Source organism: Drosophila teissieri, chromosome X (assembly GCF_016746235.2).
Source record: "Drosophila teissieri strain GT53w chromosome X, Prin_Dtei_1.1, whole genome shotgun sequence".
NCBI lineage: Eukaryota > Metazoa > Arthropoda > Insecta > Diptera > Drosophilidae > Drosophila > Drosophila teissieri.
Window position 1 is genome coordinate 198,309 of NC_053034.1, and position 22,752 is coordinate 221,060.

At 40.1% G+C, this 22,752-nt stretch overlaps 5 protein-coding genes across 9 annotated transcripts in view; 4 read left to right on the plus strand and 1 right to left on the minus strand.

Moving 5' to 3' along the window:
• LOC122623371 overlaps nucleotides 1–22,752 on the minus strand; it is a 145,198-nt gene that overhangs the window by 21,083 nt on the left and 101,363 nt on the right. The window lies entirely within an intron of this gene.
• Nucleotides 1,705–7,881, plus strand: LOC122624003 (mucin-5AC). Its single transcript, XM_043803419.1, has 5 exons — nucleotides 1,705–1,718; nucleotides 4,356–5,911; nucleotides 6,095–6,253; nucleotides 6,466–7,143; nucleotides 7,213–7,881. Exons 1-5 carry the CDS (start codon nucleotides 1,705–1,707, stop codon nucleotides 7,440–7,442), a joined length of 2,637 nt encoding a protein of 878 aa, XP_043659354.1. The 3' UTR covers nucleotides 7,443–7,881.
• On the plus strand, nucleotides 8,396–8,779 carry LOC122623379. The gene has a single exon (XM_043802509.1). It carries the CDS (start codon nucleotides 8,396–8,398, stop codon nucleotides 8,777–8,779), a length of 384 nt encoding a protein of 127 aa, XP_043658444.1.
• LOC122623380 lies at nucleotides 9,206–11,278 on the plus strand. Of its 3 annotated transcripts, none has more exons than XM_043802512.1 (3): nucleotides 9,206–9,385; nucleotides 9,442–9,519; nucleotides 10,378–11,278. In XM_043802512.1, the coding sequence occupies exon 3, from the start codon at nucleotides 11,059–11,061 to the stop codon at nucleotides 11,275–11,277; it is 219 nt and encodes a 72-aa protein (XP_043658447.1). In that variant the 5' UTR covers nucleotides 9,206–9,385; nucleotides 9,442–9,519; nucleotides 10,378–11,058; the 3' UTR covers nucleotide 11,278. The 3 variants fall into 3 exon arrangements, with proteins under 3 accessions (XP_043658447.1, XP_043658445.1, XP_043658446.1); XM_043802510.1 differs by lacking the exons at nucleotides 9,206–9,385; nucleotides 9,442–9,519 and adding an exon at nucleotides 9,957–10,304 and having other exon boundaries at nucleotides 10,378–10,565; nucleotides 10,617–11,278; XM_043802511.1 differs by lacking the exons at nucleotides 9,206–9,385; nucleotides 9,442–9,519 and adding exons at nucleotides 9,965–10,102; nucleotides 10,180–10,304.
• LOC122623369 (protein yellow) lies at nucleotides 14,788–19,061 on the plus strand. The gene is made up of 2 exons (XM_043802489.1): nucleotides 14,788–15,025; nucleotides 17,567–19,061. The coding sequence occupies exons 1-2, from the start codon at nucleotides 14,788–14,790 to the stop codon at nucleotides 18,952–18,954; spliced, it is 1,626 nt and encodes a 541-aa protein (XP_043658424.1). The 3' UTR covers nucleotides 18,955–19,061.

Consider the following 22,752-nt stretch of genomic DNA (forward strand, 5'->3'; position numbering starts at 1 on the left):
ACGAGCGAGCATGTTGCGTGCCCTGCTAATTGCAGTCGAAGCGGTTAAAAAAGCGGCCACTGCGGCCAAAGCGGCCAAAGCGGCGAATGTGTAATGCGGTTAATCAACGACGGCGACGAATAACCGTAGGAATGAATAAACGGCCTTGAGACCAGCTGCCAACCAGTTTTGGCTTATGAAATCAGCAGCAGTTAACTGAGATCGATGCGAACATAGAGCATCCCCAAAACTGCAAGTAAATGTTGCTGGTGCACTGAGAGAAATGGTTGCATTATAACTAACGACCAATGAAGTATTAATTTGAAGTTATGTATTAAGGAAATTGTAAATAAAATAAAAACTACTTCTACTCTTTGTATTATTAATATAAAATAAAAATATTCTAACGGGATTCATATGCTTACAAAGTTGTATGTGTAAATTGCAAAAACTTTACAAAATATCCGTTTTATTCACAGTTTATAATTATGTTATTATGATTTTTTATTACCAGACCAGTGTAGTTCGAAATTTCCTAGTGCCCAAACGCCATTGAAAGCCAGCATCGATCGACTGACTGCAGGTGTAAATGATTTAATTTTAGCATGGTCATAACCGAAAAAAGTGTACATACATATGTATATATCTATGTATGTATATATGGAAATGTACATACTATATCGTCACTCCTGCCCATCGTTCTTCGCTCCTCTCTCTTTCGCGCATGCAAGACCCAAGACCCCAGAGGTCTCCGATCTCCGATGTTACCGATATTTTGAGCCGAAGCTGAAGTCGAAGCTGAAGTCGAAGCTGAAGTCGCAGCCTCTGCCGCAGTCACTGCCTCAGTCGACGGCGGCAGAATCGCAACGGCAACGGTTTTAGATGGCTGAAGCGTTCATCATTTTGCCATTTCACGTTCAGCTAGCAGCGAAATCGAAAGTGACTGCTCCCCGAAGATCCGAAGATAAAATAAATATAGAGAGGTCTTCAAAAAAAGTTCATGGTACTGCCGCAAGATCCTCCCGGCAGGTGTGTGTGTGTGTTGTTGGTGTTGTTGGTGTTGTTGGTGTTGTGTGTGCTGAGTGTGTGTGTGCGTGTGCTTGTGTGTGTTGGTTGGCGGTATATAATGAGCGTAACCAGTGGCTTAAGAAGTCAAAGCCCAATCGAAAGTTGAACACGAGAAGCCGCAAAAAGCGGCAGAAAGTGCATTTTAAAAAACATTTTTTTTTTCTTATTTTTTGTATGTTTTAAATCAAATGCTGCATGTTTAAATCATGTTGTTGTTCGAATTCTTTGTCACTAAGCCAATCAGCACTTCCTCATTCCCTCAATTGAAATAAATTTTTGGCGAAAAAAAAACAAATGCAAATAACCAAAATAGTTGAACGAAACGTAAAATAAAAGTGAAAAGTGAAAGTGCAACTCGAAAAAATGTCGAAAGTAAACAACAGCAAATAAACAACGATAACAACAAGAAAATATGTCCCACGTTTAAAAACACGCAAAATACAAAGTGCATTACAATTAAAGAAAAATCAATTTCCGTCATTACATTTTTTTACTTTATTTTTTTCTTTGGTAGAAGCTGAAGCAGGCAGTTGACTTTCAAAAGTGTCATTAAAATCTATGCAAAAGCGCAGTTAACGAAAAAGTTGCTATAGCAGCATTGACAGCATTAAAAGTGAAGCCACATAGGAGCAGCAAGAACAACAATCACATCTCACAATGCTTCTCAAGGTGTAAGTACAAAAATAAAATGATAAAATATGAATTTTCAGGGGAATGGGCCACAGCAAAACAATTTGAACCACCCAAGGTCAAGTTAACGATTTGTTAGTTACTGCAGGGGTTTAATTGGCAACATCGTATGTATTGCAATATGGTTTACTTTTAGTTTCTGGCAGTGAAACGGATTTCCTTATTTATTTTTAAAAAGCGCTAGATAATTTATATTTATTATTACAGCCAATTTTAGTTGCAAGATGAAAAGCAACACCAAATAGTATTCATTGACACATTGGCTATATTTTAAGAAATAGTTCAAGTAGAAATTACTTATTTGCCTGCAGCGAACTGTTAACCTTGGCTAAATATAGTTTTTTTATGCAAAAGATCAAGCCGGCGAGGTTAGCGATCTCTCTTTCAAAAAGGCCTTTTTGCATACATATTCACACAGATGTGTGGAAAATATGGCAAGACGACGAAGACGCGGACTTTACATTTCATGGCTGGTATAATGCGGCTAGTTTCTATTGCAACAGTTAGTGCCGATATATCAGTTTTTTATAACTGTCTTATTACCGCTTCACTGCTTCTCGAAGACGTCAATGGCCGCCGAAGTCTAAAACACGAAACCCGAATTCCTGAATCCGAATTCGAATTCAGCTTTGGAAGCTGAAGCTGAAGCGAAAAGCACCGGTAGACACTATATTTCCTTTCCCGTTTTTGGCCAAATGAATCGCCAAATTATAATACAAATTGCATGCCACACCCGCTAAAAGCCAAGTGAAAAATAAAGCAACAGCACTCCCTTTTTACCAATTCGTAATGTTGATGGGAGTGCAGATGCAGAAAAAAACCATGGGTTCATATTGGGAGTGGAATTGGGTTCTCAAAGCAAGGGATTTGTCTATAAACGCAACAAGATTGGTCAAGATTAGGATTACTACAAAATCATTTCCATTGGGCATTTCTTAGTATTACATTTCTTAAATAAAAAAATGTTTTAAAATTGTCCAAATATTAACGATACATTTGAAGAGAAGCCATACATGTAGTATAGACGAGAAATGCATTAAAATATTTGTAGTTCTTTGCAATAATAAAATGTAATGAAGTTTTTCATTGCAATAATAATATATACATATATCGTTTTATCTGAACTTTTAATAAAAAATGGAAATATTTAATAACATTTAATACACAAAGTTCAATATCCTTCTAGACTCATTAAAAGGTAATGTTTTAGCGACTTATTGGAGATAATCACCAACAGGAAGTTGCGGAAGTTTCTCTTTCCTTGGTAGCTAGAACTAAGCACAACATGTTACGTATTTCTCATTGCGCTCAATGCACTTACAAATGAATAATATGTTGCGCGCATTGTCACCTCATCCATAACGTGGGCCAACCATCAAGAGACCGTCTTGTCTGCACCCCCTGTGCACCGCCATTGCACGGCGATGTGGCTATAATTATAACTTTTCTTGAGTCACAGACTTATGGCTTTTGGCTATTGTTGAGCTGTCTGCTTTTGGGGCTGTTGCAATTAAAGTAAGTTGAAGTTGTCTACCTTTGCAGAAAGGTGTTGCCAGCCCAGGTTGCTGGTTGTTGCTGGTTGCTTGCTGGTTGTTGCTTGCTAGTTGTTTGGTTGTTCGCTAGTCCCCAAAACTTGTTTGAGAAGTGAACGCCAGCAGCCAGACTTGCACACAACACAATTCAAAATGTTAAAAGTTATCGTCAAGAGCGCTCTGTTCGCGTACACAGAAAAAAAATATTCGTGGTCAGAAAAAGTTTTTTTCAGTCCAATTTTTATCTGAAAAAAATACCTTTTATATAGCTTGCCGTTATAAAATGTTTCGGTGTACTTCCAATTTAGTTGGATCATCGTATGACATTCTGTTTTTAAAGACTAAATTTAACATCTAGCTAGAACCGAGTCCCACATATGATTTTCTTTAAGTAGGATTGGTTTCCCTGGCTAGAAACTGAAAAACTGAACACCGGGGAATTTCAATCTGGTTTTATCTGGTTTTGAATCAAAATGGGTTAACACCTTTTGTAGTGGAAAGCCGGTTCGCGATTCCTGCGTCTAGTTTCCTGATCGTTTTTGGACCATTTTGCGGTTTACCTTGAGTGTCGCTTTCATTGCATTGCAGCGCGGATTTAAAGAGCCCAACTATTGTGCGGTGATGCCGGCGGTGCTATATAGCCAACGGTGCACGCTTCATTCGACGGCTAGACATGATGGCCAATTCACTTTGCGTGGCTAATGAAATTGTGAAAGGTTTTCATGCCAGATCGGAGATGAGGCAGCACAGCGAAGATTGCCAGATGGGGCTGTAAAGCTGAATAGCCAACTTAAAGCGACAAGCCGTCTTGGGTGACGGTCACACCGATCAGAAACCAGTAAGAAAGCCTTAAGAGCATATCGCTCACTGAAGGATATAATTTTGATTCTACAAAATACCACAAAATAGTTAAGTAACTTATAGTTCCTAGCAATATTGCAAAATGAAACTTCAATTCCTTTTTTTTTAATTTGGTAGGAGACACTTTACCCCTGGTGGACAGATCATTTCTATACTATATATGTTTTTAATATTGAATTCATTTTTAAGTACAATATTTTAATATTCATGTATCATCACTTACAGTTTTCTCCTGGTCTTCCTGGCCACCCACTACTTGGTAGAGTCAGCGGATTCCCTTTCCAATATTGCCAGCGAAAGTGAACACAAATCGCTCGAGGAGAATTTACCTCCGGCGGTTCCCTTCGAAACATCACACAAACATCCGGGTGCCGTGGATTGGGAGGAGGGATTCCAAACCTCCCACAAAATAAGCATAAGGGCCGCCGATTCTGCTGACTATTCGATGAATCTGCTGCCCACTAAAGAGCGACCCGAATTGAACCCCGTTTTGAGTGCGCTCATTAACGAAGATGTTATGAAGAGCATCGAGGCTAAAAGAGCCATTGAAGAAGAGGAACTGGCCGAGGTTAGGCGTGAAATTGAGCAGGCCGCCGTGTCGGAGTTGGCCCAAAAGAGGGGTTTTACCACCACCGAGGCACCTGCTCTACTATTGACTACTTTGCCCACAGTTGGCAAGAAGATCGATAACTTGGATGAGGATATCGTCGTGGATCCTCACGAAGATTTTATCAACCAAAATTTTGCCCTGGAGAGTGCGGGCAGTGAGAACAACAAGAAATCCCGGATAGAGATTAAAAAGGGACCCAATGGCCAGGACTACGAGTACGAGTATGTCTATTACTACGAAGAGGACGAAGAGCCAAGCAAGGTTGATCCATCCGCTGAGCCCGAGACGCGCGGCAAGACTAGATACACCAATATCGAGAGGAGCACGACCGCCACTCCGAGTGGAAATAGCCTCCAGAGTGGCAAGGCCAAGGGAAGGTCCTCTGATACCTCTGAAGATATCGAGGCTGAACGCCTTCCAATGATCACCCGTTTTCCCAGTCGTGGCAAGAACATTGAAGTGCCACCAACACCAGCCCTCGATTCTTTGGAAATCGCTGCCGAGCGCAAAAAGATTAGTGTTAAGCGCCCCAGTTTGGAGTTGGTGGATAGTGCTACCTTTAACACGGACGAGAAACAGACCAAGGCGGCTCGCAAGGGTGAAAACGAACTGAAACCAGTGATTGCTATCGAACAGGAGGAGGCAGCTAGAAAGAAAGTGCAACAGGCCAAGGAGGAGCAAGCAAGGAAAGAGAAGGAGACCGAGTTGTCAGTCGATCAGGAGGATTTGGAGCAGACCACGCCGTCGATGGAGAAGGCCGCTCTAGATCTCTATGCCATATTGACCAATGAAAACCTTAACAACGAACAAACCACTGTGATTCCGGATACCATAGGTTCGGAGGGCTTTACCACTTTTGCAACTGAAACTGCCAGTACTGATGAGGATGAGGCCGGTGGCCTGACCACTCTGATTAATGAGATTTCATCGACTACCACCACCACGACGGCCGCCACGACCACCACGACTACAACAACAACGGAACCAACTACAACAACCTCCACCACCACAACAACCACGGCTGCTCCCTCTCTTTTCGGTGGCAGGAGAGCCGGCTTGAGTGGTTTGGGCGGACGTAATCGCTTTAAGTTAAACAAGGCTGAAGGTGGCAGCACCACCACTAGCACCACTGAGGCACCGGTGGCTACAGAAACCAACAAGACTGGTAGAAGTAAGTTTAAGCCATTTACATTATACAAATTATTCCTTCTCATTGATATTTAACAACAAATTTGAGTAGTTTAGTTGGTCAGGAATTTGCCAAATATTAATATTAATAATAACTATAATAATAAAACTCGACTGTTTGTGTTTCAAAATGAATATTAATATGGAAAATATCTTCTTTTGCAAGATCGTTTTTCGCGCCCCTCGATTGGAGGGCGTTCTCGTCCCGGAGCTCGCACCACCGCAGCACCAGATGCCACTTCTACAGCCGCCCCTGCGGCCGAGGAGGGGGTAGTGGTTGCCAAGGAAGTAAAGCCTGTCAGCACGTCTTTCGCACGAGGCAGACGTAAGTATTTACTTAATATATACTTTGATTTTAACTTAATTTAACTGAAAGCAAGCTCTAACCTTTTGGCCAGTGACTGTGTAATGTGGGTCAAATGCAAAATACTTAAGCCGCACCAGAATTCTAACATTGTTACTGTCACTCAAAATAAATAAATACATTTTAAAGTCGGGCATAAGATTAAAAAAATGCTTAAATTATTACCTTTTTAGCTCGCAACCGCTTCAACTTGCGCGTCTCAACCACCACTGCGCGACCCAGTGAGGAATCTCCCGCCGAAGATGACACCCCCGCCGAAACCCCCTCTACCACGGCAAGAAGCACATTGAGGGCTCGTCCCGGACTGGCATTACGTGGACGCAGTCGTACAACCACTACAAAGGCACCCACCAGTGCAGAGGGTGCCGAGCCGGTAGAGAGCAGCCCCACCGCTAGTTCGGAGGACGCCAAGTCCGGTTCAACCTCGCCTTCTACCGGGGAACCAGTGCGTCCGTCCCGCTTTAACCTTCACCGCGCCGGTGGCAACCGCCTGCTGCCCCGCGGAAAATTGGGAAGATCGGGAGTCAGCACGGAAGCGCCCAAGGAAACGCCAGCTGCCGAGGATTCCGCCGCCGAGAGCAGCAGCCATCTGAACGACGTCAAAGAGGAGCAGACGGCCGGTGGCGAGCCAAGCGAAAAGGCGAACGAGGCAGGTGATTCTACCGCCGAGGCTCCAGCGGCTCCTGTTTCCGGGTTAAATCGTCTTAGAACCCGACCACGTCTCAACGCCCTAACGCATAAGACTGATGCGGTTAAGCCCAAGGCATCCGCAGCCCCCGCCCCCGCGCCAAGGAAGATTAATCCCTTGTTGGCTAAGCGACGACTCCAACTGGGAGCCACTTCCACCACAGGTAACTGACATCCCAGTTCGAAACGTGAGCAATCGGAGCACATTTTTAACCAATCCATTTATCTTGCAGAGTCCCCCGCTGAGGAGGAGCATTTATCGCCGGACTCCTCCGCGGAGCAGGCCGACAAGGAGGAGTCGCCCGCCGGAGGAAGCAGCGAGGCGGGCGCAGAAGGCGCCGGAAAGCCGGAGCATGAAACCACGGAAGCGACGGAGGCAACAACTAAGCAGCAGGCCCGTGGCCTGGGACTTTTGGGACAGCGTCGTCGTCTGCCGCTCCGCAAGCCCGGAACGATCCTGTAAAGCAACAAATTGCCATCTACCCGTTTGAATCCTGTAATGATTACTTGCCCAGATTTACTGCAGCATACTCCTAGAATTGGGCTGGGTGGCCCACACAAGCGATAATAACATTTAACAATTGTTTGATATATGTACTTTTTTTAAGTTTTCTACTCCTCGTACTTTACCTTCCAAAAACTCGTTAGCTTTGTACACATATGCCTTTAATTAAAATACTGATAGATGCGGATATTCTATGTAAGTAAGAGTAACCCTTACGTCATTAGAAAAAGTCACCAAAAGGAAAAACATGGAGCGACCCCAGGAACGAGGAGATCTAAGCCACTCGTAGACCACTAAGCACCAAGTACCCGAAAAATAAAAAAACTATGATATGATTGCCCTCAACCTTACGAATGTGTAAAACCTAACCTTATCCCCTCCTTTCCCTATTATCCAAATCGACGCGTGTTTAGCAGATACACTTATTATATTTTTTTTCTGAGATACAATTATAAACACAAAAACGACTTTTAACTATATATTAAATAAAAACAAAAGGAAAAACATGATAATTTAATGAAACACTTCTTTGACTGTGATTTGGTAGGCTGGTGCACAATTTTTTGAGTATTAAAGAAGGAGAATTTCGAAAAAGTGATTTTTCTTATTGATTTTTTGAAAACTAACACCTGCCTGAAATATTTGATTCTTTGTCTCAAGCTCAGCCTTGATTACTCCAATTAAAGTTATCTACATCAGATCTTTCAACATCAACATATTTTGTTCATGCAAGCCAAATATTTATCCGGCATTACGTTATTTGTTGAGGCCATTTGAACAAAATGATGTCAAGAGTAATGGTTGCAGTAGATAAATATGTACCCAATCTGCTTACATGTTCGTTAGCTTTTTATGTAGACTATAAATATGTAGGGAATCGACTAAGAACACATTAGAGTAACTGCAGCAATATGTCGAGCCGGGTGCCTATTTTTCTTGTGCTTATCTCAGTGATTATACTCATATCCGGAATAAAAGGTGAACAGCAAAGCGCCGAAACTCATTTGGAGGAAGGCAATCCTCAGCTTCAACTTATTTTGGATACCATAAATCAACACGAGCTTCAGAGAGTAAAGGAAATGATTGAAAATTCAAAATTGGATACTGTGAAACAGCGACCCAATAGCAAGAGATTACGATGGAATCGCAAAACGAGTTTCCCAAACCGCAAGGATCTTGGAAAATTGGAACACAGAGCATTTGTCACTTCCACCTCGTCATCTCAGCAAAGCAATTCGGATTATATTAATGTAAACAATTATTTGCCCACCCCCGCTCCTTGGTGGTTTAACTAGACTGCGATTTTACTTATATGTTATTTGTAACTTTTGTAGTTCTAATTAGTTGAGTACTAAGCAACACCACTTTTTTTTTTCATTACTTTATAGCTGTTTTTTATACGTTATTTTATTTTTAAGTGAAAAGCCTTTCATCCAAATACAGCATTCATCTCCACATCCACAATCCATTCTCTGCGGAGCTTTTATTGTGGGTCCAAGACATTTACCATAGGTCTAAAAGCTTTTAGATCAAAGTGTTCCAAACCGATTAGCCAAACTTAAGTATAATTACATCGGATAAACGATTCGAGCCCCCCTTTAATTCTTCTTGACCACACCGATCAGGTAGCGATCAAAGCATAGAAAACGATTGGCAATTTAAACCTTTGTTTGGGGCACAATTTGCTTGCTAATAATCGATATAATCCGATTAATAGCAATCGATAAACGGGTGGATACAGTGGTTGCAGTAGGTCGAACGACATTGTAGCCCCCTACATTTTCTCCTTTGCACTCCCATTATCTGAGTAACGGGTATCTGAACTCGACTACAGCATACGCTCCTTTTTTATTTAATTATTTTTATTTGAAAAATGCATTTTTGTTCCGACTGCACCTGGTGTAAGTACATTTACTATAATTTATTTTAAATGCATGTAATAAAATGGGGCTTCCAGGTTCTACTTCTTGTTCTTAGTTCGACTCTCTTTTAATATTCGCCTCGTGTAACACTGCGTGATGACCGTTTTTCAAAGGTGAGGAAGCAGAGCGTGCCCAAAACACAAGGTCAGTAGTTAAGCTTTGCTAAAAGCACCCAGCAGTTGTCCAAACAAAAATAAAAAAAAGAACGCTTCAGTCGAGTTTCTCGACTATCACATGCCTCTTACACAGCTAAAGGCAGTACGACGGTGGAAGTAGGAAAGCCACTGTTTCCGAGACTTATTGCTCACTTCTCTGGCCCGGACAACATTTTGAAACGAACTTGCACAAGCAGAATGGCATCACTAGTATCTTAATGTAGCTTAATCTCAGTTTTCCAGCTATTCAAGTTCCCGACGACAGACGAAGTGTCTAGATCGTTTGGACATACTTTGGATCAGGAATTCATATTATTTATAGTGTCGAAAACGATTATAAACGCTTGTTACGTACGTTACATCGAATCTAATAAACCCTTTTAGTGTGCGAGTAACGGGTAGTATAATTATTTGGATTAGGCCTGTTCAGCTTCAGTTGTCAATTATTTTAAGACGTCGTTTCTGCCTTTTACCAAGTTTTTAATTGTTCATAACAAAGGCGCAGTACTTATGCAGAGTATCTATTTGTGAAGAGTATAAAGTTATGTCAGCATAGTCCTTTCCGTTGCCAAAAATGAAAAAAAAGGGAATGATATAGACTATTTTCTCAACTATCAGATACCCGTTACTAAGCTTGTGGGAGGGCAAGTATATACATACATATGTATATTCTCTATATGGCCGGAAACGGTTCCAACAAATCTAGTATACCCAATTATGTTTACTAGTAACATATAGTATAGGTAATAATTAAATTTAATGCGGTAATTATAAAACTCGATAATTGTCTGTTTATTGCATTCCCTCGATTCGTAGCCCTGGACGAGTTTCTGGACATTTTCCGACAAAATTCTTAAATGATTTCTATAAATGGAGAAATAACCGTAGTCAAACTTTATACGCTTGACTACGTCGGCTTCAACTGCAGGAAGTGTCATTGTCGTCTTCCCAGAAGAGTTTCAAAATGGTTAATGATGCCATTAACCAGGAGGAAGCCAACCACAGTCGGTTTGCTGTTGCGATTTAAATAGTTTTTAATTGATAACTAATTGCAGCGAGACGAGTGCCAAAACTAGACAGTGGTCGACATGGCTGTGACGATTTCAATGCTGCAACATCAACATTGTAACATTGCAACTCTTTAGCCAGTTAATTGGCAGCAAAATCGACAGCGATACTAGCAGCAGCAGCAGCAGCAACAGCTTTTCACCAGGAAATCAATAACAGTTTAGCCAAAACAAAATAATAAAACGAAACCGGGGTAAAAGCATTTCTCTGATTCGGAAGTAGCTAAAAATGTCAGCTCAACTTCTAAAACAAAACAAATGCAAATATGGCCCAGTTTTAGTTTGTTCTAATTTTGCTAAACGGCAAACATCGCTAGTCGGGAAATACCTAGCAAAACACTTGAGAGTTCTACTGCCAATTTGAAAGTTTGACTATAAAAGGGGGATCTAGATTAATTTCTGTACTTAGAAGTCCAACGGAAATTCAAACATGAAGGTGTTCTATCAAACTATTTTGGGACTGGCGCTTATCCTTGCCATACTAAGCTCTTCTTTGACTTACGCCACACCATTGGATGACAACAAGTCGGATGAGTCTCTCCTAAGCGAAAATTCGGAATCGGATGAATCGGTGCCCAATGACATTCAACAGGATTATCTCAATGTGGCCAACTACGTTACCCCGTCTCCTCCATGGTGGTGGAACTAGAAACGGATTCAACATTTTTTTACTTTTTGTTAAATTATAGTTCCTTAATTTGGAATATTTTTTTTTTAATTAATAAAGTTATTATTCAATCATATTTTTTTTTTATATAGGGTGAAATGTTAATTAAGTATTTATATTTTACTAATATATTTACATTGAAACCAGTCAATTGGTAAATCAATGTTTTGACTGTTGTATCAATATTGCGAAACTGGATGAACTAAACCAGTTAATGCAAAATGTATCATTACATTTTCTTATTTTTTCCACTGCTAATGGAAATGTTCGCCTTGAAGAGATCGTGCGATTATTGAATGATTATCGCCCGATTACCACATTGAGTGGCTTAAAATACCCATAAAAAATGCAACTGACGATGGCTTAAGATAAATAAGTCGCAGAGTCACTCATAAATTTCGAACGCAGCCCGCTGATTTATCTACTCCTCTAAGCGACTCATGGAAATACTACTAAGCTTTTTCGAGCACTGATTTTTTTCGCTTGCACGAGACAAGTGCAGCACCGCAATTGCAGGCAAATTATGTCTGAGGTAATGATTCCGTTTCGTGCAAGCTTACACAGAAATCAAATTACGACAACCTTTATTCAGTAAACAAACAAAGCCTTTGTTGGCATCTAATTATTCCATTTATGGTTGCAATTTTGGGCGCTGAAGTCCATTTGGGGACAGATCTCAATTTCTCTTGCTTTGGTTTGAATATAACTAGCGAGTTCTTTTTCTTTGGTGATTTGGAATTGCAGAATTCATTGCGGCTAGTAAAAAATTAATTTTGATGTTTTTATAGAAATGAACGTATTGAGTTGCCTTTAATTAACCCAATCACTTCACGGGTACTGAGGCATTAAAGAGAGCATTTGCATAATAGTTTAAGCGCAGTGCATGTCACGAGGACGTGTGCAATTGTGTGTAAACAGGAAGTAATTGCGGCCTTCCGAATTCGGACATGCCAAATAATCCCAGCTTGAAAGGAGGGGATCCGGCGGTCAGGGCCATGGACATTGAACTTGAAAAAAAAGCACAAAAAATGAATAACACACAACGGAAAATGCTGTGTGTGGCGGCTAATGTTAGAGAAGTTGAGCAACGGGTTTTTCGTTTTGCAATGAAGATGGATTTCCAAACTAGGGTGGGGGGAAGAAAATGTCCAGGCTGCCATAAGTGGGGAACAAGGAAAACAAAACATGGAACGCGGGTCGGGCAATGTCATGCGGTATTTGGCTTTGCTTTCCGCCCAAGTTGAAGTGATCCTGTGTGTAAATAATGTCCAATGTTGCCGGTTGGTTGCATAAGCGTTTGGCAATTATGCCAAAGAGATCCGATGCGTATTTTTTGTTTTTTTCTTTTCTTTTTTTGTTTTTTTGGTAGTCTGATTTGTGGCAACTTTTTTGGCCACTTAGCGCGCTCCACTTGATAATGTTGTTGTGTTTCGAGCTGGGGCAGAAAACTTGTTTCAATTATTGGGAAAAGCGCGTATAAATCATCGCCGCCAGCGCGGAGAAGCGAAAATGAAAAACTGTAACCAAAGACAAACACAGCATCCCCCCACACAATGAAACCAGCAACTGAAAACAAGTCAATTCGAATTAAATTATAGGTTCAACGGCTGCAGCTATCGCATCATTAATTGCGTTTTTAGTGGATACACCATTTCATTACGCAATACACACAATTAATTAATAAAACCGTACTGGTTATTTCTAGTGTCTCGTTTTATGAGCCTGCCGGTCGCAATAAACTCGAGCAGCATTAGCCGTAATTATGTGCAACATATTTTTCTATAGCCGCTGCGTGTTTGTTTATTTTTCTGTGGGTGAGCTGAGATTTAGAATGCGGGCAAGGGATCAAGTTGAACCACTTCTGAGCAACTTAAAAACTTTTGGAAGAATTGTTAGGATTTTAGAATTAGCATTGCATAAATGAGAGGGCCAAAAATTACAAAAGTAAAATTATAATCCTACTATATTTAATGGTGACATTATCTTTGAAATTATTCTGTAGACATTCTCAGAAATAAGTTTAAATTGAATCGACAATGTTTAATTTGTATTTCATTATGTCGAAATGTTTTCCTTGTTTCAAGTGTATATTATGTGATGAGGATTAATGCAAACCACTTTATCTGCGGAGGTCGTAAAACGTATTTTTACCTATTTTGCATTTTTATTATGCGTGTGGCTGGTGGTATTACTTTACTTAACTTTTGCAATTTTTTCTTTAGCAAGCAGGTGCAGTTGGGCCAAGAGAGATATGCGATCGCATTTGGTTCGAATTTTTTACATTTACTTGCGGCGATGGTCATTAGAGCATTACCCACTTAGGGCGCCCCAAAAATCCAGTTGGTTCTCAGGGACCACAATATTTCAAATACCACCTAGTGGAATTACCTAAAAGCGCTTACTTCCTTTTGCAAATCTTATGTAACAGCCAAATATAATATATTTATGTATAGGCATGCTTAAAATCACCTGCCAATAACTGGCGGAAACCAAATGTTTGACCCTCGGTAAATTGTGAATCATTGGTGCCGCCCAATCGAAATCCAATCCTAAGAAATTGAAATGGGCAAAAGTTCCAATTTAATGCTGTACGAGAAACACCTGCTTTAAATACTCTATATAACGCAATAATTATGATCCATTTGATATTTCTGGATTTTTCCATAAATTCCGTAAATTGCTTTTAGTATTATAATATCAAATCATTTCAATTAATGAAATCAACTGAAAAATCATATTTTTGTAGGCGCCCATAAAGATTTATATTATAAAGATTCACAGACCAAATTTTCTAATATGGAAATTTGAAAGGAATACATTTAATGCACGATCCTCCTGGCCTTAAAAATAGTTTTTTAATAATTAGAGCATCAAATGATGGCAACCAAATTCTAATAAATAGTAGTCATACCATTAAAATAGGTCTTAACATTTTAGGGTACCGAAAGGTATTGTAAGTGATTTCCGCACAAATCAGCGCAGTTTTAAATGTCGATGAAGGCCAAAAATCATACCAAGCCCAGCGAAAGGTGTCTGACTCAGTAAATTATGGGATTCGAGAGTATTTATTAAACATGCGTGAAAATCAATCATGGAAGACAAAGCGCAAAGTTGGCCGATCTATGGAAACAGCATAAGCCACAGCCACCTGATTACCCGAACACCAAATCACCCGAATCCGAATTCGAATCCGAATCACTAAAACCACCGAAGTTGGCGCGCGCCTTCGTTTTCGTTTTCATTGGCCTGTCTTCGTCTTCGTCTTCGGAGAAAAAAAACTTCATATAAAACGTGGCCGACTTATTATGGCCACCAGTCGTTAGCGCGCCACGGTCCACAGAAGAGGATTAAAAAATATCACACAGCCGAAGACTAGAGAAGAGCCCCCGAATAGCTGAATATATAAATAAATAAATATATACACTTTTTTTTTTTTGCCAACACCCTTTGGCTTAAGTGTTAAGAGTGCGAGTCAGCTGCGAGTTAAGTGCAATGTTCCAGGACAAAGGGTGGGTCCTTGTGACCCTGATCACCTTGGTGTCGCCGTCGTGGGCTGCTTACAAACTCCAGGAGCGATATAGTTGGAACCAACTGGACTTTGCTTTCCCGAATGCCCGATTAAAGGAGCAAGCTCTGGCTAGCGGAGATTACATTCCGCAGAATGGTCTACCTGTTGGAGTCGAGCACTTTGGCAATCGGTTATTCGTCACCGTTCCCCGCTGGCGAGATGGTAAGTTAAAGTCAAATCACAAGTCCTTTTGTGGATCGAAATGAGGCGTTCTCACTTAGGGCATCATTAGCACTAACAAATTAGGTGATTGAGCAGTTGCTGGCGATTGACAGTTCATATATGGCTTCTTTGACTACGTGTTGTAACGGCTCCAAATTGATTTAGTTTAGGTATTCAAATAGGAGCATTTTTGTTTTAAAATTCGGATAGAAATAAAAAGAAGATTGATTTTTTTTTAAAAAGAATATTATAATATAATATATAAGTGAACTTTTAACAAGAACTAATCTATTTACTATTTTTTTTAATTTGTCGGTTTTTTTCAATTTTGGCTGAGAAATAAAAATGACAATATTTTTTGAGGGCCCCTTCTTTTAAAGGTTTTAGCGTGGTGACCTCTCATAAATCCCAACCGGATACCTGTGCGTTTTTTAACATTTTAAACAATTAGCCGTTGTAAAATCGAAGCCAATAGCGTGGCATTGGCTTTATACTGTATTAAATTGTATTATATTACCATCCGAATTGTGAAGCCTTCTTCAGGGTCGCTACATAGAAATGGAAATCGAATCATAAACAATATCTTATTATGGCATTAGCTATTAACCAATGATTAGCTTTCAGTTGAACCAATGTGAGAGTGGCGAAATGTTTAAATACGAAGGCATTGTTCTGTGTCTCACGTTTTATTAATGACACAAATGGTTTAGCTCCGAATCACACAATAGTTCAAAAACAAAACTAGGAAATACGTGTCATTATTTTAAAAAGCAATGAAACCTGCAGTAAACTGTGGTCTTCCTTTTGTAGCAATAAGATAGTAACACCCGATCGAAAAAAAACGAATTGCCAAGAATTATGACAATATCTTATACACTGAACAGTAATTCTTCCAATTCTTTGTATATCGTTTAAGAGTTTTGGCTAGAAGTTTTAAGTCTTTATACGCGTACAGATACTTCAGTACGTTTGGGATTGCTTTAGATTAATAGTTATTATGCCAAGCTTACAAATGAATGGTATTAGAACAGAAAAACACGGTTGTATTGATTCAAAACACGCTCTTCACTGATATCTAAATGATATTTCTGATGTAATGGTATAACATTACCAAGTATATCAAAATATTCTGGCCCAGCCTTGAGGTCTCTTTTAACCAAATTTCGATTGACTACCTTCAGTCAATGAAATAATAGCCCAGAAGGTCGAATCGGCAAAAAAAAAAGCACAAGTTACGGCAAACAAAACATAGTGAAAGTTGTGGCAAAGTGGAACATTTAAAGGCATGCTTCAATGACCATCGAAGCAAATCAATTAGTGGTGGCAACAACAGGTTAAAGAATACCTGAAAGTGACAGTTATGGGCTATGATTAATTGTAATTGTTATTATTTGAGCACCAACACTGGCCCCAATCGGATAGCCTTTTCTATGAAGATTATTGCGACAACTAGGTAATGAGCTGTGGAACAAGACTACAAATTGAAATCGAGTGTAAAATATCGAAATCCAAATGGGATTCCGATCGGGAAGTTGTATCAAAAGCTGAAACTAAAACACAGAATTGCCAACATTAATTAGTCGGATAACGACTTAGCTGCACGTATTTCATACAGATTATAAGACCACCAGCCATTGAACCAACATACCCCAGTCAATTAAGCTACTCGACAGTTGATCCACTGAGCTTTTGTCAACATTAACTGCTATGACAACGATATGTGCGGCCCATTCCAAGTTGCAAGTTTATCTCAATTACAAATGAGATCACAAATAATAGATGAGTTTAAGAGGCCGAAAAAACTGCTGGGAAATATTTCTTGGGAAAAAGGAGACCCGCAAGACAGTCGTAAAAATGGTTTGAATTAAATTGTTGAAAATCGGAATCGAAAATGATGATTAAAATAATAGAAGTGTGCATTATGCTCAAGAAAGTCACTGTAAGCGATGTAGGTTATATAGTATACTTTAGTACACACGAATGTGCGATTTTGCAGAAATGTAAATTTATTTTCGTTGACAGCTTGTGGTTTTCTGGTGGTGGCAATGTCGCTCGCCTGCTATAGAAACATTACAAATTACCAGAAACAATAGATGGCTTTGAATTCCATTCACGAAGATATAAAGAAGTAAAAGAACTGGAGCGGAAATCGGTCGAAACACTGTCGATGACCACATATATATATTAGCAGCGATATATGGTATACATATTGATAATGATGTCAGACGCAGTTGCTTCAGACGGCTAATGACATCGCAAATTGCACGCAACTTGCAATAGTGCCAATTATTACTGAAGTATAGTACATATAGCCGGGGATCTTTGAACATAAAACTTCCAGTAGTTGTAGAAGTCCGAAAACAAAATGTGCCATTAGCGCGGCGGTAACCATAGCTTGCCATTAATATAAAGTTCCTTGTGTCCAAAATGATGACAAATAATTAAGTAAATAATTAAAGCCAAGCTTAAGCCATTCTAAGCCATTTCATTCGTGCCTGAATAATAGTTTGGCGATGCTGATACTCCCATCTTATTTTTCAGGAATTCCAGCCACTCTGACCTATATAAACATGGACCGCAGTTTGACGGGTTCACCGGAGCTGATTCCGTATCCGGATTGGCGCTCAAACACAGCTGGAGATTGCGCCAATAGTATTACCACCGCCTATCGCATCAAAGTGGATGAGTGTGGTCGGTTGTGGGTTTTGGACACCGGAACCGTGGGCATTGGCAATACCACCACCAACCCGTGCCCCTATGCGGTAAATGTGTTTGACTTGACCACGGATACGCGAATTCGGAGATACGAGCTTCCTGCCGTGGACACGAATCCAAATACCTTCATAGCCAACATTGCCGTGGATATAGGCAAAAATTGCGACGATGCATATGCCTATTTTGCCGATGAATTGGGCTATGGCTTGATTGCCTACTCCTGGGAACAGGACAAGTCCTGGAGATTCTCGGCTCATTCGTACTTCTTCCCGGATCCTTTAAGGGGCGATTTTAATGTCGCTGGTATTAACTTCCAATGGGGCGAGGAGGGCATATTTGGTATGTCTCTTTCGCCCATTCGATCGGACGGTTATCGTACCCTGTACTTCAGTCCGTTGGCCAGTCACCGACAGTTCGCCGTATCCACTAGGATTTTGAGGGACGAAACCAGGACGGAGGATAGCTATCATGACTTTGTTGCCTTGGACGAACGTGGTCCAAACTCCCACACCACTTCGCGTGTGATGAGCGATGATGGAATTGAGCTGTTCAATTTAATAGATCAAAATGCTGTGGGCTGCTGGCACTCATCAATGCCGTACTCACCACAATTTCATGGCATTGTGGATCGCGATGACGTTGGCTTAGTCTTTCCGGCCGATGTGAAAATCGATGAGAATAAAAACGTGTGGGTCCTATCCGATAGGATGCCCGTGTTCTTGCTGTCTGATTTGGATTATTCAGATACTAATTTCCGAATTTACACGGCGCCCCTGGCCACTTTAATTGATAACACTGTATGTGATTTGAGGAATAACGCCTATGGGCCGCCGAATACAGTTTCGATACCAAAACAGGCCGTTCTGCCAGTTGGTCCACCGTTATATACGAAACAATATCGACCTGTCTTGCCACAGAAACCTCAGACCAGCTGGGCTTCCTCGCCGCCTCCTCCAAGTCGCACTTACTTGCCCGCCAATTCCGGTAATGTAGTGTCCAGTATAAGTGTTTCTACAAATACTGTGGGTCCTGCAGGAGTGGAGGTACCAAAGGCCTATATTTTCAACCAGCACAACGGCATAAATTACGAGACAAGTGGTCCCCATCTATTTCCTACCCTTCAGCCCGCCCAACCGGCTGGCCAGGATGGTGGACTAAAAACGTATGTGAATGCCCGCCAATCTGGGTGGTGGCACCATCAGCATCAAGGTTAACTTACTCCTATACACGGTACTTGGGTATATTCTCACACACTCGATTGATGTATAGAATATTTAAAGACAACAACATAGGGCAACAGCGGTTAAAAAGCACACGATGTATGAGCAAATGACAAATCAATACTTCATCTAGTTATCTTAAGCAAAAAAAAAAAAATAAATCAACTTTTTTTTTCAAGGTTAAGTGTGTACGCAACTTTTGATAGAATGAAAAGGGAGAAAATGTAAGTATGCATAAACTATAATAATGAAATCACTATTGCCAGCGAACCCTTTAGTTTTTTGCAAGCTGGGTAAACCTCAGCCACCTGAAACTGTCTCTACTTTCTTCTTTTGTGGTTGTCAGGGGTGGTCTGCCTTGATTCGTAAATGACCTACAGTTCATTAAACATCCACACAATTTGCTTATTGTATTGCATACTTTTCGGCGAGGGACTTTTATTGACCTGTATTTATTATGTGTTGCATACTCTTGGTCACAGCAAATATGCATTGCAATGGTAAAAAAAAATGCACATTGGGAACCTCGCAGCTTTATATTATCGTTTAGACGATGTTACGTTCTTGATTGGAGTACCATTAATACTTTTGTTATACTTTAAAACGGATTAAAATAAGGAGCATCTTATGAAGAATCATTAAGAAATAACGATGGTATAGATTCAATGACCATTGTCTTTGGGTGACCATTGTTTCATATTGCAGCATCTGTATAAAACACATAAAAAAGTTGGCCAAAATAGAGAGCTTTTTTTCGGTGCATCGGCAATTATTTACACTGCCAGACAACCGGACGTTTGTTTATATTCCCAGTCTCGGGGCGGGGCATTTTGTCAAACTGTCGAAAAACAAACAGAGCAACAGAGGATCAGAGGAACAAAGAGCAGGCAGCATTGGCAGCATTTATTTACTTTGTGATTACGGACGGGACGGACGGACGGAGAGGACATTCGAAAAAGCCTTCTGTGCGAAGCACTTAACGCCAAAAGTGAACAAAACAACACTTGCTCTATTAACACGCCACACTGTCTGAAGGCAGGCGGCTTAACGAGAAACGAGAATATCCTACGTGTGGCTAATTTGCGGTTAAAGCCCCATGATTTACAAAGCCGAAAAAAAATTAAGCCAAACCGCAGCAGTTCATTCAAATTTTCTGTGGCCAAAACAAATATTGAGATAAAAGTCGGTGGGGACTATAATTTGAGTTATTCAAATGCAATAAATCCGCTGAACCAAACGAGCTGCTAATTTCACGTTAGACGCCCTTTAATTTCACGCTGCCATTTGTGGCTTCCGTTTCGTATAAGTTTGGGTCGATGATTTTTGGAATTTGCATTTTCAATTTGAATATAAGAAACACAGCCGCCACAGTTTTGCAGCTTGAAAAATGATCAGCGAAATCGACGCAATCTCAATCTCTAGTGATTCGAGGAAAGTTTTTTTTTTATTAATATTTATTAAGTGTTGAATTCGTACATCATAATATTGTATCTTAACATAACTTTTTTTATTTTATGTTTTATTCAACGAAATTGTTTAACTGGATTAGCGTACTATTGCCCTTATTGGACAACTTTTTCTAATCTATATTACTTAAAACGATTTTTCTTGATTAACGATTTATATACAAAGATTAAATGGGGTAATTACTAAAGGAAATGGCATAATTATAAATGGTAAAGAATTGAAAGAATTCATATATAGCAGGTTTTATGTCAAGTTCCGGTTAATCAGGTCTTGAGAGTGGTGGAGTTTCTGTCTTCCTCTCGTCTTAACATCACAGGGTGGAGAAATATTCTTAAGAATTATCAAACACCATATAAAAATTAGTAAAGTATTTACGTTTATTAATTAAATATGATTTAGGAATCAATATGTAACTCGCATCAAGGCGCACGTGAACATAAATATATAATTAAATAAACTACCTCCTAAGTGTGGAACATACCTGGTCAGGTCCATGATGCACTGCATCCAGGATGACGACGGGACACCCACATGGCCTCTGGAACCACTATCACACACACCGACACACAAACTACTACTTTTACTATCACATCATAACTTCCGGTCAACTGATTTATGAGCTGTCAGAGCGGCTATCCCATGAGGATTGAGTCAGAACTGATTGGGAATTGCAAGTATTGGTGGGCGAAACTTTTTTTTACATTAATTTACATTTAATTTTACATAATTTAAGAGGAAAGAAAAGAACAGAAGTGGCTACGAAATTAAGTAAAACCGAATATTTATGCCATCGTCAAGTTTCTCGCCATTTCCCTTTCATTTATCCCAAAATTAACTCAAAATTCGCAGCATTCGACGTTTTCTCTTGATCAATATATTTCGCAAACGCGCAAATGCTATTTTTTAAGAGCATTTCACGTACTAATTGAGAATAATAGGAAGAGAGATCTTGTTTGGGAGCAGGGAAAGTTCAAGTTAATCGCTCAATTTGCGATCGCCTGGTCCCTTGAGATGCGACCAAAATGCGACTGCAATCGAAATTTTTGCTTTTGATCGAGATCGGAGCAAGACTTCAGAGCTGCTGCCCAAAATACTTTGTTGGTGGCAGGATCGTAAAAAGAACTCAGAACAGAACCAGAATAAAAATTCGGATAAGGATTGTGAGCCTGTAGCCAGCCGTACAAGAAAAGACAATTGTGTCCGCAGGTACAAAAAAAGGCAGATACCGTTGGCAGCTGTATAAAACTAATGCACTTGCAGTCCAATCTAATCGTTTGCCAAATGTCAAACGAGTTTCATTCATCCGGCGATACCCCTTCCTTTAAATCTTCCTTTTTCCTTTTTTTTAAATAAAATGTGAGCCAGTTCATTCATGGAGAACCGTGACGATAAGTCCGCCTCTTTATTTCCGATATGACAAACACGCGTGAATAGCGTCAAACGTTTTTTTTTAGAGTTCTTATCGTCATGGTTTAATTAAAAGGTTATTCTTGTAGGCAGGATAACATTGTGGCCGAAAGGATGCAATTGAGTTGTCTGTATTGGGGGTAATTATTCAGTGTCTTATCTTAAAGACTTTCTGACCTTGCCATCCAAACGAAAAACCGAAAGTCGACCGCAAAGATCTGAAAAGAGGGACTTCACGCACACTCAACCACAAATATTTATTCACATGGCCAGGTGAGAATTGACAAATTTCCATTTCGTCAATTCGAACAATAAAGCTAAAACTCAAACGCAACTCCTTACAAAAAAGAAAAAAAACAAAAAAAAGGAAACCAAAATCGAAGAAAAAACGAGTGGCCAAGGCCACTCAAAAACCGCTTTCAATTAAATTGGAGCACACTTTTGCTTGTGGTCGGCGCAAGCTCATCATCACGATCATTGTCGTCATAATCATTATAGGCTGATGCCTCAGGAGTGAAAACGTTGTTGCCCCAGGCGGTGTATCCAAAAGTCCCCAGCTCATCCTACTTATGACCCCAGAAACAAAAACAGGAATTAGCGACGTCTTTGATACCCTTGCGATGCGATGGTATAACGCGAATCGTAAACGCGATGTTGTAATGTTGAATACTAACAAAACTACACTGCACGATAGATTTTCCAAGAACGTAATGTAGTGACATATATAAATATTTTAAAAGTGTTTGTTAAAGCACCTGTTTATCGTACTGTAAATCGTACGAACCTTCGAAAGTGTATGAAAATCAAAAATAAACATGCATGAAATGAAAAGGAATGAAAAACTGGTAGTTGTTAGCTACTTTTACCCGACCGTTGACAGTGGCGAATATGAAGAATATCAGAAGGTGCGCAGGGGAA

Excerpts from the sequence above, each read along its gene's own strand:
- LOC122623369 (XM_043802489.1), top strand. The coding sequence starts at position 14,788 with ATGTTCCAGGACAAAGGGTGGGTCCTTGTGACCCTGATCACCTTGGTG. Across the intron at positions 15,026-17,566 it reads CGTTCCCCGCTGGCGAGATG|GAATTCCAGCCACTCTGACC; the intron begins GTAAGTTAAAGT and ends CTTATTTTTCAG.
- LOC122623379 (XM_043802509.1), top strand. The coding sequence starts at position 8,396 with ATGTCGAGCCGGGTGCCTATTTTTCTTGTGCTTATCTCAGTGATTATA.
- LOC122623380 (XM_043802512.1), top strand. The coding sequence starts at position 11,059 with ATGAAGGTGTTCTATCAAACTATTTTGGGACTGGCGCTTATCCTTGCC.
- LOC122624003 (XM_043803419.1), top strand. Across the intron at positions 6,254-6,465 it reads GTCTTTCGCACGAGGCAGAC|CTCGCAACCGCTTCAACTTG; the intron begins GTAAGTATTTAC and ends TTACCTTTTTAG. Across the intron at positions 7,144-7,212 it reads GGGAGCCACTTCCACCACAG|AGTCCCCCGCTGAGGAGGAG; the intron begins GTAACTGACATC and ends TTTATCTTGCAG.